This window comes from Thamnophis sirtalis, unplaced genomic scaffold (assembly GCF_051295495.1).
Source record: "Thamnophis sirtalis isolate CommonGarterSnake01/CBP01778 unplaced genomic scaffold, rThaSir2_p1.2 scaffold_9, whole genome shotgun sequence".
NCBI lineage: Eukaryota > Metazoa > Chordata > Lepidosauria > Squamata > Natricidae > Thamnophis > Thamnophis sirtalis.
In genome coordinates, this window is record NW_028261389.1 from 52,164,488 (window position 1) to 52,178,769 (window position 14,282).

At 42.3% G+C, this 14,282-nt stretch overlaps 1 protein-coding gene across 3 annotated transcripts in view; it reads right to left on the reverse strand.

The window, feature by feature from the left end:
- Positions 1-14,282, reverse strand: part of ARID2 (AT-rich interaction domain 2) — a 176,521-nt gene that overhangs the window by 103,879 nt on the left and 58,360 nt on the right. For all 3 annotated transcript variants that reach the window (XM_087723544.1, XM_087723543.1, XM_087723545.1), the window contains 3 exons: positions 13,585-13,718; positions 13,253-13,471; positions 7,207-7,274 (listed from right to left, as the gene is read on the reverse strand). In XM_087723544.1, coding sequence (XP_087579670.1) covers positions 7,207-7,274; positions 13,253-13,471; positions 13,585-13,718 — 421 coding nt within the window. The remainder of the gene's footprint in view (positions 1-7,206; positions 7,275-13,252; positions 13,472-13,584; positions 13,719-14,282) is intronic.

Sequence of the window (14,282 nt, forward strand, 5' to 3'; positions counted from 1 at the left end):
AGAATAATGGTGACAGTCAAATAAATGAGGTACAATAATAGTAATGTATAAAAATATATTTGATTTGATAATATGTGATTTTATATGAATTGTAAGTGATGACTATGGAAGGGATGCACAGAAACCTTGTAAACAAACGACACACTGTTTGTAATGGAAGTTGGTTTTAAGTTTTTTTGTTTTATTTGTTTGTGTTTGTCTAAAAGTAAAAACCTTTTTTTTTAAAAAAAGGAACTCAACCGAGTGACCATAACATCAGACGCCAGCCTCTTTGGCTGGGGCGCCTGCAGCCAGTCTCACTTAACTCAGACCCGATGGTCACAGGAGGAGTTGGAGAACATCAACTGGCTGGAACTCAGAGCAGCTGTTCTGGCCCTCCGGCAGTTCCAGGACAGGATAGCAGGCCATCACGTGCTTTTGTTGATAGAAAACGTGGCCACAAAAGTACATCTACCAGGGGGCACCTGTTCCAGAGCTCTCATGTGCGAAGAAGAAGCTAGGGCTCTGGGTGGAGACCAATCTCCTCTCCATAAGAGGAGTCCAATGTCCAAGCGGACGGGCTGACCAGATCGACCATTGATCACTCTGAATGGCATCTCCATCCAGACCTGTTCCACTGCTTGTCGGAGAGGTTCGGCCAGCACACAGCAGACCTGTTTGCCAGTCCACAGAACTCTCACCTACCGAGATTTTTCTCCAGGTTTCAGTCACCAGGCGCAGAAGGCGTCAACGTCCTTCACAGTCCTTGGCTTCAGGGGCTCCTGTACGCCTTTCCTCCACTCCCCCTCATTCCAAGGGTCATCAGGAAGGTGCTCGTGGAGAGAGCAGAGGTTCTCCTTGTCACACACACCCCCACTTGCCCAGACACCCCTGGTATGCCAACCTGGTCAATCTGTCAGTGTCACGGCCCTGAAGAATTCCTCCAGACATGATCTTTCTCTCAGCCAAAGGTCGCTGGTTCATCCAGATCCCCAGTGGCTCCAGTTGACAGTTTGGCACTTGAGAGGGACAACCTGAAAAGGGGTGAGTTCTCTGGGAGAGTCATCCGGACTATTCAGGCCTCCAGACGCCAATCAATCAATTGGATTTACAACGTGAAATGGGTCGCCTTCTGCAGGTGGCGCACCAGGAGACACATTGACCCACTTTCAGTGGCTACACCACAGCTCCTGGACTTTCTCCAGGACAGACTAGACAGAGGTCTAGCACCCAGCACTTTTAGGTGGCAGGCGTCCGCTTTGTCCACGATTTTGACCAGTGACAACAGACATCCCATTTCTCATCATCCAAAGGGGTGCAGTTTCCTGAAGGGCGCTGCGAACTTGAAGCTTCCTGTGGTGCATCGTTACCCCATATGGGACCTTTTCATCATCCTGCAGGCGCTCACCTTGGCACTGTTAGAACTGTTGACTTCTATCAGTCTCTGGCTACTCACCCTTACTCTGGTTTCTCTTCAGATCGCATAAATCTTTCGCCTTTTTCACCCTTAAGGTACCTTTCCTTGTAGTTTCAGCTAGGAGGATCTTAGAGCTAGGGGTGCTGTTGGTTCAAGAGGACCTGTGCATTTTCAGGCCCAACAGAGTCATCCTGTGTCTAGATCAGTCATTCATTCCAAAAGTGAACTCCTAGTTTCACAGGATGCAGTTAGGAGATAGTTTTGCCGGATTTTTGCCCAGGAGCCACCCACCCTCTTTAGAGGTGGTGGCATACCTTAGATGTTTGGAGGGCGCTCCGTCGATATATCAAGACAGCGTCCTTAGAATGGACAGAATTGCTTTAGCCAGCCTCTATGGGGAAAAAGGGGATCCCCTCTACCATCGGGCGCTGGCTGATGGCTTGCATAGTGGTGGCTTACGAGCACCACGCTCGTCCCATTCCAAGACATATTGCAGCCCATTCAACTCGCAGCACAGCAACATTGGCGACCTGGGCTACTCAGCTAACTGGGCTTCACCATCATCATTTGTCAGGAATTAGAAGTTGGACTTATTTGCCTTAGCAGAAGCATCCTTTGGTCAACGGGTGCTACAGAGAGTTCATTCTTCGGAGCAGACTCTGGACCAGTTGGCTTCCCACCCTTGAGACATTAAGCTTGGGTATATCCCATGCTTAGATTCTCCAAGGAGCACACATGAGAAAGAACTTTGGTCCTACCTAATGGTTGATCTCTGTGTGCTGTGGGAGAATCCAATCCACTCTGTTTAACTTTGGTCCAGACCAGCATCTTCTAGATCAGCGTCTTTGGGGTCTATGCCTTCATCGAAAAACTGGAAGTAGTTGAGCAGTGGAAGTATGGCCAAAGCTTTCTTCTCAGTCTCTAGACAACTGGACAGAAGTTAACCCATGCTTGGATTCTCCTGCAGCGCACAGAGAACAATCATTCTCTGTGAATGAAGAGAGTGTTAAAAACACTCTTTTTCATTATTTTTAACTTATGACTATTCATTGCCGAGGGTCATATGTCTGAAATGGGTATCTGTGGAAAAAAATTAATAAAATTTTTTATGAATTTTTCCCAATTTTAGTTCCACAGGAGTCATGGACCCCCCTGAAGTTTGGGCATATTCTATAAGTTAATCTATTTGAGGTAGCTTGGTTCAAATGGTTGCCCTATGAGCACATTTTCACTCAATTAAGTTATACACATGAAAGGACCCCTGAAGGATTAGAGCATACACAGAGTGTAACCTAATTCAGCTTTTGTTAAATTGCTGTTGAGAAAAGCTCCATTGTAACTTAACATGCCAACTTCATAGATAAAACTTCTAGCTGAATTGCCAAGCTTAGCCTAGTAAAGTAACTACTTGTGAAAAGTAAAAAAGTGGATTCAGTAAAATAATCTTGCTTGCAACTTGAAATGTGTGTTCAGCATTCCCTAAAAAAGCTGTCTTATATGCCAGAAAAATTATTTCTTTCCTCTTCTGAAGTCTATTGTTTTCAGTGTGCTGAGAAAAATCATGAGGTTTCTGTAACATGAAATAATGTTTCTAAAACTATGACGATCTGTACAAGCTGTGCAAAGACTATAAGAAGTTTGACAAAAGTTTTTTTTCACGACCGGATGGTGAGGCTCGCGCCTGTTTTCTCTCTCTTTATGCCTGTTCTGTTAAGATGGGAGACAAAAATGCCCTCAAGTCTTTTTCTTTCTGCAGAAAATAAAAACTGATTATCAGTAGCCTCATGTTTAGAGTTTCATTGGAATTATCAGATTTTGAGCTGAATTAAAAAACTTTACACACAAACAGGACAGTTTTAGTAATGCTGTATATAGATAGCTAATATCATGCAATAGGTACTGTAGAAAAAGTTGGTCATAAATAATGTGACCAGGACTAATCAGCTAAAGACTTATAGAAGGTGTGTTTTTCTAAACTTTACCATTTTGTATGCACCATGCCAAACTCTGATAATAAAATGGGCGGCTACGGCTGCTAGGACCTTTGTGAAAATCCTGGGGCTGATGAGACCCGAAGGGGAGAGCCCTGTATTGGAAGTGTTTCCCCTGGTAGCAGAACCACAGCAACTGCCTGTGGTCCACGTGGATTGGGATATACAGGTAAGCCTCTGTGAGGTTCACCAAAGTGAAGAAGTCATTCTTTCGGACACACTCTAAGATGGTCAACAGAGTGCATCTTGAACCGCCGGTAAACAATATGGTGGTTCAAGCGTTTTAAGTCAAAAATTGCTCTCCAACCCCCCTGAGGTGTTTGGAACAATGAATAAGAGAGAATAAAACCCCTGTCCTCTCGGGACTGGTTGAACTGCCCCTATGTCCAGACGATGCCAAATTGCTTGGTCTGCTAGCCGTTTCTTGTCTTGATACCGGACAGGTTCTGAGAGACCTTGGGGGGCAGGATAGGAACTCGAGGGAGAGGCTGAATTTAATCATCTCCCTGACCCAGGTGTCCATGGTTGTTCCTCCCAACGGGAGGCAAAGAAGGTAAATTGATGGCAAGGTTTGGTAGGCAGTCACTTCTGCCGCTGAAAGGAACAACCAGATCTCCCTCTGTAGGACCTTCTGGGCTGGTACTTCTGGCCACCCTTGCCTGATCTATCCTGCTGTTGGCCCTGATGGGGCTGAAACTGGCACTGAGGATGGGAGAAGTTGCCCCCCCCGTCCGCCCCTCGAAAGGGCTATCTACAATAGAATGGGCAGGGCGACCCTCTGCCTTTTTATATTGAGATGGAAGAACTTTTCACGTATCTTTGGACTTGACCAGCAGGGGTTTCAGACCCCCCCCCCCGAACAGCTTATCTTCGGCCAAGGCCCAGCTGCAAGATGTCACTTGTGTCTGGCGTCCACCTGTCATTGGCGTAGCCAAAGGAGATGTCTGGTTGCCACCAAGGCTCCCATGGCCGTGGTAGAGAACTGGGTTGCACTCAAGGTGTCAGCCGAGAAGTCTATGGCCACCTTAAGCTTACTGAGGTCCTGATGGGACCTGGAATCCGACGCCGGAATCCTACCCTGCAATTCAGTGAAGGGAGGCCCTAGTTCTTGACCAAAGTCTGCTCTGCCCACCTGTCCTCCAGTCACAAGGATTCCTCTGGAGCTCCTGAGATAGCTGAGGGGGAAGACAGGGTCCCTATTGGTGCATCTACAGATGAAACATCCAGCAACTTGGTCAAGTCGGGGCCCACATTGTAAAAATGTTTATCCTGACTGCTAGGGAAAGGATCCAAACCTGGGGAGTTCCATTGTCTCTGAACTACGTCCAGAAATAATTTAAAAGGAGGGAACCACTTCCTTCTCCACTGCCCCTCTAAATAAAGGAGGTCTGAAGTTTTTCCTGATACCGAGGGATCAACTTGAGAAGAAGGTGGACCGGATCCCTTTGTCTTCAGATAAATCAGAATCCCTACGGATCTCGCCCTCTTCATCTTCAGAGTTAAAAGATCTGTTTGGTGACTTAGCCACTTGAGCAGTGGGCTGGGATGTTGATCTGCGGCATGCCCTGTCCCCCCTATGGGCCCTGCCGCCCTCTGAAGAGCAACAAGAATCTCCCTGATGTAGCTCAGTGGTAATGCCCGGTTTAATGGGCTCCCAAATTATTGTAACCATATCCGGCAAGGGTGTCTGCACACTCTGCAAAGGGCTAGGGTCAGGTGAAGGAGATGCCGAGAAAGCACCTCTGGGTCAAGGGAAGGTGGTAAGGATGGAGAATCTGACTGCAGGCCCTCAGGAGCTGACAAGGGAATGTCGTCACTGTCAGGAGACAATTCCCTCAGGTGGATAGAGGCCTGGGCTGCAGTGGGCTCAGGTAGCGGTGGAGTACCCTGGCTTTGGGACTGCACAGCTCCTCTCTTAGTTGCCTCCTTCTGGGTCCTTGCAAATTCCCTATCAAGGGCCCTTTGACGCCTGCTCTCCACCTTCTGTGAAGCCTTAGAGGCTTTAGCAGGAGGATCCTGCTGACTAAGTTGGGAAGGATCTGCCTTCTTTCTCCCAGCCTTCACCCCCAATGGCCCAGCTATCACCTCTTGAAGCGTTGATGGTTCAGCGGGTGGTTCTGCATCAGCCATGGCCTGTGTCTGGATCACAACTGCCTGGGAAAATCAGGCACACTCCTCACCCCCAAGTGGGTGATTGCATGCAAGATCAGGCTCTCCTGGGGCCTCTCTGCTTCAAAAAGCGGGCTCACCTGGGCCCTATAAGAAATTTGGCTCTCCTGGGCCTTTTCTTGCACTTCACTAGGCTCTCCCGGCCAGGGTGAAGACAACTGCTGCGATATGGAGCTGTAAAACGGTGGCTGGAGCTTTTGCGCCAAAGATGGTTCAAAATGGCGGTCGGCCCCATGAGGACTCCTAAAATAGCAGCCGCTAACAAAGGAGCAAGCCACGGCTCCCCGTCAGTCTAAAAACTTGCCCTGCTGCTTTTCACACCTCTGCGGCCACGCAGCACAGATGATGAACAAGGCAGACCATCTGGAACCTCATTCCAGTGGCGGAGTACTGGCATCACTGTCAGGTGGCTCGACGAATCCTGGGGGAGCCAGGAATATCTTGGGCTGCTCTACATGTGGCTTTCAATAACAGGGAGCAAGCCTCTACAAAAAAAAACCTTTTCCACTCCAAACTATCAATTTGTCCTGAAGAAAAAACACTTTCTGAGGAGAGAAGCTTTTTTTCCATCTAGTCCCAATGGAGACTGAGTCTAAAGCAGGAGGGAGCCAGTAGAGGAATCAGGATATTGAAAAAAATGCAGACTCAGTCTCTATTCGATCAGACAGAGTTAACCCATTCTGGATTCTATCTCCACCAACAATGGAGGATAAACCTTGTCTGTAAACACTAGTTTGTAATAAAGTTACAATGTACAGGTAGTCCTTGACTTACAACTTTTGACCCAGTTTTGAAACTTCAGTGACTGCAATACCCTTGAGGTCATTTGTTATTAAGAACAATTGCAAAGACACTGTGATGCTTTCTGCCTATCTCCCACCATTGCCCTGCCAGGTGCCTGGGACTGCTTACCAACCGATTGAATTCCACACTTCTCCTCACTCCTTCACTGATCACACATTCAACTATGAAAGAACCCTTGGAGGTCCAAGGTTCTTATTAGGGAGAAAGGGCAGGCTACTGCATCCCTAGATCACATGGCTCCCTTCCAGAAGCAGGAAACATTTTCTGAAAATGGCACCTACTTCCAAAATGGAGCCCAGGGATGCTGAAGGCAGAATGGCTTGTCCCTCCTTCTCTAACATGAGCATCAGATCTTCCAAAGGTGAGTGAATGGTGACGGGTGGGGATGGGGTGGGCAGTGACAGTGGTTTGGGCCAAGTAGTATGGCCGAAGAATTGCCTAAGGCTGACAAATACTCTGAGGGGCAGGAAATGGAGCATGGGTGCCTTCATACATGGGGGGAAGCCTTGGGACACCTGGAGCTGGTGGGCTGGGCGTGCAACTAGGCCTCCCAGGGCCTTCTCCATCCAAGGCATTCTGTGCTTCACTTAACAACCCATGCCAGTTACTTAATGACTACATTGGGGAAAACCAAAACCAATAGGATTGGGAGTTGAGGGCTACTTATTACCACTTTTTCTCTTTGGCATCTTCTTAGTATTTTTATTCATGCTACTTCAATATCTTAAGTTTATAAATTCCTTTTTCCTCCACTGGTCTGATTCTGTAAGAAAACTTTATCTTTGAATAGTTTGATTTGTACATGTATTTGAGAAAAATGTTAGGTATCAAAATTTTAGAAATTACCTTAACAAAATCTCTATCCGTTTTCTCCTTCCATTCTTCACCAAACACAGTAGAAAATGAACCTAAAGCTATAAAAAAGCATTAACATTATCATTAAATTGATAAAAATATTTCAAAGAATATAATTTTAAACCCGCTGTTTTATAGTAAACCAAGCTAATTTATTTGGTTTATTACGTATATATTTTACTTTATTTGACATCAGTATTAGTGTTTATTAAGAAGCAATTCTAAAATTGTTATAGTTGGATAGGAAACTATTTGTTTGGACCACATCAGTCTTTAGATTTTCACAGGTGTAGGTATGCTGGTCTTGTTGTATTTGGGTCTTTTCCCATGTAAGATTGAGATTATCTTGGCAACATTTCGGCGAGGTCTCACTCGCCATCTTCAGGCTGGGCTTTGGGCTTAAAACGTGGTCGGAGCTGCCATCTTTCTATAAATCTTGGTGTGTGTGTGTGGAGTGCTGGCTTTGTTTCAGTAGGTGGAATGATTGGTTGTGTGGTTGTATCATGATTGGTAGATTGGTGCTGATTGGTGCTGGCTGTGTGTCCGTTGTTGTTTCAGGATGTAATGGCCTGGGTGGTGGGTGGGGCTCGTTTGTTGACCACTTACTGAAACAAAGCCAGCACTACACACACACACACACACACCAAGATTTATAGAAAGATGGCAGCTCCAACCATGCTTTAAACCCAAAACCCAGCCTGAAGATGGCGAGTGAGACCTTGCAGAAACATTGCCAAGACAATTTCAATCTTACATGGGAAAAGACCCGAATGCAACAAGACCAGCATATATGTGTGTGTGTGTGTGTGTGTGCGCGTGTGTGTGTGCACGCATGCACACACACACACACTGAAGAGTAAAGTAATATCTGCTATACACAATCATTTTTAAAAACTATGATTAGGAAACAAATTCTGTTCTAGGAAAAATTCACTGATTTCTTCAACATATATTATTCAAACAACATTCAAGAAGATTTTATTTATAAGTGTTCATTTTCTTTTGTTTGAATTCATACAGGTAGTCCTTGAATTATGATGGCAATTGAGACTGCAATTGCTGTTGCTAAGCAATATAATTGTAAAGTGTGACATCATGTGACTACATTACTGAGCAACAGCAATCCAGGGTGTATGCGAGCACAGAGTGTCCTAGGAAGTGGAGTATACAGTGTGTGTGAGTATAGGAAACCCAGGAAGAAGGGTGTGAAGTGTGTGCAAATATAGGGAGGCCTGTAAAGGAGGGTGCAAAGTGCATGAGATTTTAGGGAGCCACAGGAACGAGGGCATGGGATAGGTGCAATCCCTGGGAATGAGAGCACTGGTAGGTGCCTGTGTGCATGTGCACTCAGGGAGACCTGGGAAGGAGGGTATGGGGTACATGTGAGTGTAAGGAGGCCTTGGAATAAACTTGTTACTGGATGTTTGTATACAGTGCATTCAGAAAGTATTCAGACCTTCCTCACTTTCATCAATTTTGTATGCTGCAGCTTGATTCTACAGTTGAAATTCATTTTGTTTTTTTCATTAATCTACACTCAGTATTCCACAATGACAAAGTAAAAACAGAATTTTAGAAATGTCTGTAAAATTATTAAAAAGAAAATAATTAAAATACCAAATTGGCATAAGTACTCAGATCCTTCACTCAGTACGTTGTTGAAGCACCTTTATCAGCAATTACAGCCTTTACTCCTTTTGGGTATGATGTGAAACCTTTGCACACCTTGACTGGAGGATTTCTGCCATTCTTTCTTGCAAATCCTCTCAAGCTCAGTCAGGTTGGATGGGGACCACTGATGGACAGCCATTTTCAAGTCCCTCCAGAGATGTTCAATAGGGTTCAAGTCAGGGCTGTGCCTGGGCCACTCTAGGACATTCACAGAGTTTTCTTTAAGCCACTCCTGTGTAATCTTGGCTATGTGGCTTAGGATCGTTGTCATGTTGGAAAGTGAATCTTCGGCCCAGTCTCAGGTCCTGAGATATGTGAAACTGGTTTTCATTGAAGATATCCCTGTACTTCAGAGATAGCATTTAGAATTGAGGCGAAAAGTTCAATCTTGGTTTCATCAGACCAGAGAATCTTGTTCCTTCACAGTCTAAGAGTCCTTCTGGTGCTTTTTTGCAAACTCCAAGCAGGCTGTGTTTCGCATTGAGAGGCTTCCACCACTCTGCCATAAAATGCATATCAGTGGAGGGCTGCAATGATGGTTGTCCTTCTGGAATTCTGTCCCATCTCCACAGGATCTCTGTAGCTCAGTCAGAGTGACCATCTGATTCTTGGTCACTTCTCTTACTAAAGCCCTTCTCCCCCAATTGCTCAGTTTGACCAGGCAACCAGCTAGTGGAAAAATCCAGGTTGTGCCGAACGCCTTCCATTTCAGAATTATGGAAGTCACTGCTCTTAGGAAGTTTCAGTGCAGCAGAAATTTTATTGTAGCCTTCCCCAGATTTGTGCCTTGTAATAATCCTCACTGAGCCAAGGTGGCGCAGTGGTTAAATGCAGCACTGCAGGCTACTGCTAGATCAGCAGGTCAGCGGTTCAAATCTCACCGGCTCAGGGTTGACTCAGCCTTCCATCCTTCCGAGGTGGGTAAAATGAGGACCCAGATTGTTGGGGGCAATATGCTGACTCTCTGTAAACCGCTTAGAGAGGCCTGAAAGGCCTATGAAGCGGTATATAAGTCTACTGCTATTGCTATTGTGAGCTCTGCAAGCAATTCCTTTGACCTCATGGCTTTTGCTCTGCTAAAGTATGCATTGTCAGCTGTGAGGCTTGATATGGAGGTATGTGCCTTTCCAAATCATGTCCAATCAATTTAATTTACCACAGGTTGCCTCCAATCAAGGTGTAGACACATGTCAGCAATGATCAAGAGAAATGAGAGGCATCTGAGTAAAATTTCAAGTGTTGCAAAGAGCCTGAATATTGTGATATTTCAGTTTTTTTCAAAAATAAATTTACAAACATTTCTAAAATTCTGTTTTCGCTTTGTCATTATTGGGTACTGAGGGTAGATTAATGAAAAAAATGAATTTCAACAATTGTAGAATCACGCTGCAGCATAACAAAATTTATAAAAGTGAAGGGGGTCTGAACACTTTCTAAATGAACTATATCTGTGAGTATAGAACAGGGCTGTCAAACTCCCAGCCTGTGGCCCAGATGTGTCATGCGCTAGCTACGCCCATGTCCAGTTTAGCGAAGGGGGGAAAAGTCCTGATATGTGACGTGATGCCACCATGACAATGTGAGTTTCACATTCCTGTTATAGAAGGTCCAGGAAGGATAGCACAGGTGGATGTATGTGTCAGAGCAAAGAGGGAGAAAAAATGTTAAACCTTTTGGCCATAATTGCAAAAAAATATGTTTGGTGCAAAAGTAACACTGCATCACTGAAAACACACCATACCCACAATGAAATATGGTGGTGGCAGCATTATGCTTTGGGGCTGCTTTTCTTCATTTGGAAAGCTCTTTAATCAAGGTGGCGGTAATTATGAACAGTTTTCAAATATCAGTCAATTTTGGAAAAAAAACTTTCAGGCCTGTCCTAAAATATTGAAGATGAATTTCACCATTCAACACAACAACGACCCAACACATATCCAAATCAACAAAAGAATGGCTTCACTATAAGAATATCAAAGTTTTGGAATGGGGTGACCTGAAGGAAGCTGTGCATAGGTGACACCCTCACAATCTTTAACAAAGATTTAACTTTGTTAAAGCATGGTTTGACTTTATGACAGTGAGTTAGGGTGTGTGAGCACTTTTACAAGGAAGAGTAGGCAAAGATTTGCAAGACAAGATGTACCATGCTGATATGGCTTCTACCCAAAAGACTGAACACTGTCATAAAACCAAAACGTGCTTCAACAAACATTGGTTTAAGGTGCATAAGGGGCACACTTATGCAAGCACATTATTGTATGTTTTTAATTGTTATTTTTCAGTTTGCTTTTCAATTGAATTGTACAGCTTATACTGTAGGTTATATTAAAAGTGGAAAAAATCTGAAGTGATTTATGTTGATTGGATTCTTTTACATTTTTATATCTCAAAAATATGGCATTTTAAAAGGGATACTTAGAGTTTTTATATCCACTGTATTCCTTCCTCTTTACACATGAACAAAGTAGTCACTTAATCAAAAGAAATCAGAAGACCGTGTATATTTATAATGTGATTATGAAGGACTGGGAAAATATGCATGTTTACATGAAAGTGTTAGAAGTTTATTGTGAACAAAAGATTTGTTTGTAAAATCTGCTTTCTAAATCTAGAAGAAATGTTTGAAAGATACATTTTAGGCCTATGTGGGAAAAAAAGACAGATTCTTTATTTTCTTTCTTGGAATGAATATTATACCACATTTTAAAATGACTAATACAGTAATAATTATTTTAAAATAATTTATGGAGTGGATTTCATAAAATTCAATCAATACATATCATAGTATGAAGATTTAATAGCTACATTCTTGATTATCCATATACTGAAGGGTTTAAGGAATATTTCTCTTCAGAAAATGGTATCTTATATAATTCCATTATTTTGAGAAATCCAACTTTCATGAACATATCTAAGCACAGAATGGGATACAGAATGATCAATGACAAATCAATGTATGCTATGAGAATACTAGGAAGCATGTTTATAGTATCCAATAGATTAAATAATAAAGGGTTTGTGAAAGAAAAAGAAAAGTAACATGTTCTATAAATTATAAAAAATAAATAACAAAAGAACATTCTATTTGACTTAACAATACAAATCTGGTTTCATGGATTCCATTAAAATAATGCCATGAAAGAAGTATTAATACAAACACAAATGAAATTGCCTTAATCAAAAAGCTTGTCAAAGTCATATTTGATCCTAATGCAGTAACTTCCAACCGCAGGGAAAAATATGCACACACAATAAGTCCTACCCTACTCAGTTTAGCATTTGATTTATAAATTATTTTCTTACACTTGGATTATGATTATTATACATAACATCTTCCTTGTAAAAACTTTCCACAACTGTATAACTGCTTTTATTAAGTCATTTCAATAAAGAATGAAAATAATTAGAAAGATTTAAAATCCTATAAAAACCTGATAAATAATTAATAGTTTGACTATATAGATTTTGAAGACATTTTTGATTACTCTGTCTTAGAAAAGAAATTATACAGATGCAAATATTGCAAAAATGGGCAACTAGACATGGAGCTTTAAACAAAAAAGGAAAAGAAGATAGAAATGTACAGAATTCTAAACAAAAAAATCCTGCCAATTGTCCCAGATTTCTAGAATCCAATTCTAGAAATACTCAGTAAATATGAAACTCATTGAGAGTATATCCAGAACCAAAAAAGGGGAATCACACAATATATAAGAGTTGTGGTGGCGCAATGGTTAGAATGCAGTACTGCAGGGCTAACTCACTGCTCACTCCAGAAGTTCAATTCTGAGCAGCTCAGGGTTGACTCAGCCTTCCATCCTTCAGTGGTTGGTAAAATGAGCACCCAGATTGTTGGAGGCAATAGGCTGACACTGTAAACCGCTTATAGAGACTGAAAAGCACTGTGAAGTGGTGTATAAGTCTAAGTGCTGTTGCTATATATAATTTAAGCAAAGTAAATGTGGCGAACATAATACCAACAATATAGTCTGAGAGTTTAATGGAGTTTACCCACAGAAAAACAGGTATAAGATTGAAGCTTAAACGGCTTTAAAAGGGAATTTAAACACATTTATTAAAATCTGTCTTTTCTCTTGAGTAAGTGGTCGTCAATGAACAACATTGACTGATAGAGCAAGTAAGGGGAAAGATGTGGTCTTTATGCCACAGATGTCACAAAAACATCTGAATAAACACTGCTAAAGAATACTAAACTAAATGAACCATTGTTCTAATGTGGCAGGGCTTGTCCTGCGTAAAATTAGTGAATAGCTTAAACAGAAGATAGATTTTCAGCACTTGAAAAATTATATTTTACAGTAGTACATTTATCTTTAAAATATTATGCAAATTAGAAACTTACTGTCATCAAACACCCCAGCATTAGCAAGTAATAACGTGATGATTTTAGGGTCCTTTTCAAGCTGCATAACATGTTTGCTTTCATTTGACAGAAGAGTGCACACATTAATAGCGAAGTCCACTTCATTTGGGAGTCCAGATAATAGAGAAAGCACCAATTTATTATAATCATTTGGTGAATTAAAGTCCATAGATAGCCCATAACTTTGTCGAAGAAAATCTATTCATGAAGGCAAAAATACAGATTAGCAACAATACATGTATAGGTCACTATGCTATTCTTTTCAAAGAAATCCAATATAAATGGTACTATTAATTGGCTGTAAGATTTACCTGACACGCTGTGCTGCTGGTAATTATAGGAACATGGAATTGCACCTATAGGTAGTTGTGGCTTTGGATTGCCTGGTTGTACCTCATCATCATCCTCTCCAAAATGATGTACTTTCTCATATTTTTCCAGATAACTAAAATGGAAAGTAACTGTTTTTTAGTATACATATAATACAAAAAAGCATTAAAAAGTTTATCAAAACAAATTGTAATTTATGTTTTTTAGTTGAATCAAATTGATTTGACAGTCTTCTCAGATTATTGATCTTGAAAGATTTTTTTAAAAACTCCTTAAAAGCATTTATATAGATAATCCTATATTATATCTTCATTCCACTGCAGATCACTTGAAAATATGTATCAAATCCAAATCCACAGAATATTAATTTTAATAAAACACACCTATACCAATGTTGTATTTTATAAAATTTGTCTCTTGCAGTGCTCTGGTCCGGGTGTCGGCAACCCTCAGCTCCAGAGCCGCACGTGACTCTTTCATCCCTCTGCTGCGGCTCCTTGTTGCCCTGTCACGGCAGAGGGATGAATGAGCCGTCACCCTATTGCAGCGGTGGCGATAGCTGTAACCTTAGTGCGGGAGCGAAGCATCCCTGCACTTGCCTTTGTGCAAAACAGCATTCCGCCTTCGTTGCAGTACATTTGCTGTTGCTGCCTCCATGGCCTGCCCACTACTGTCACAG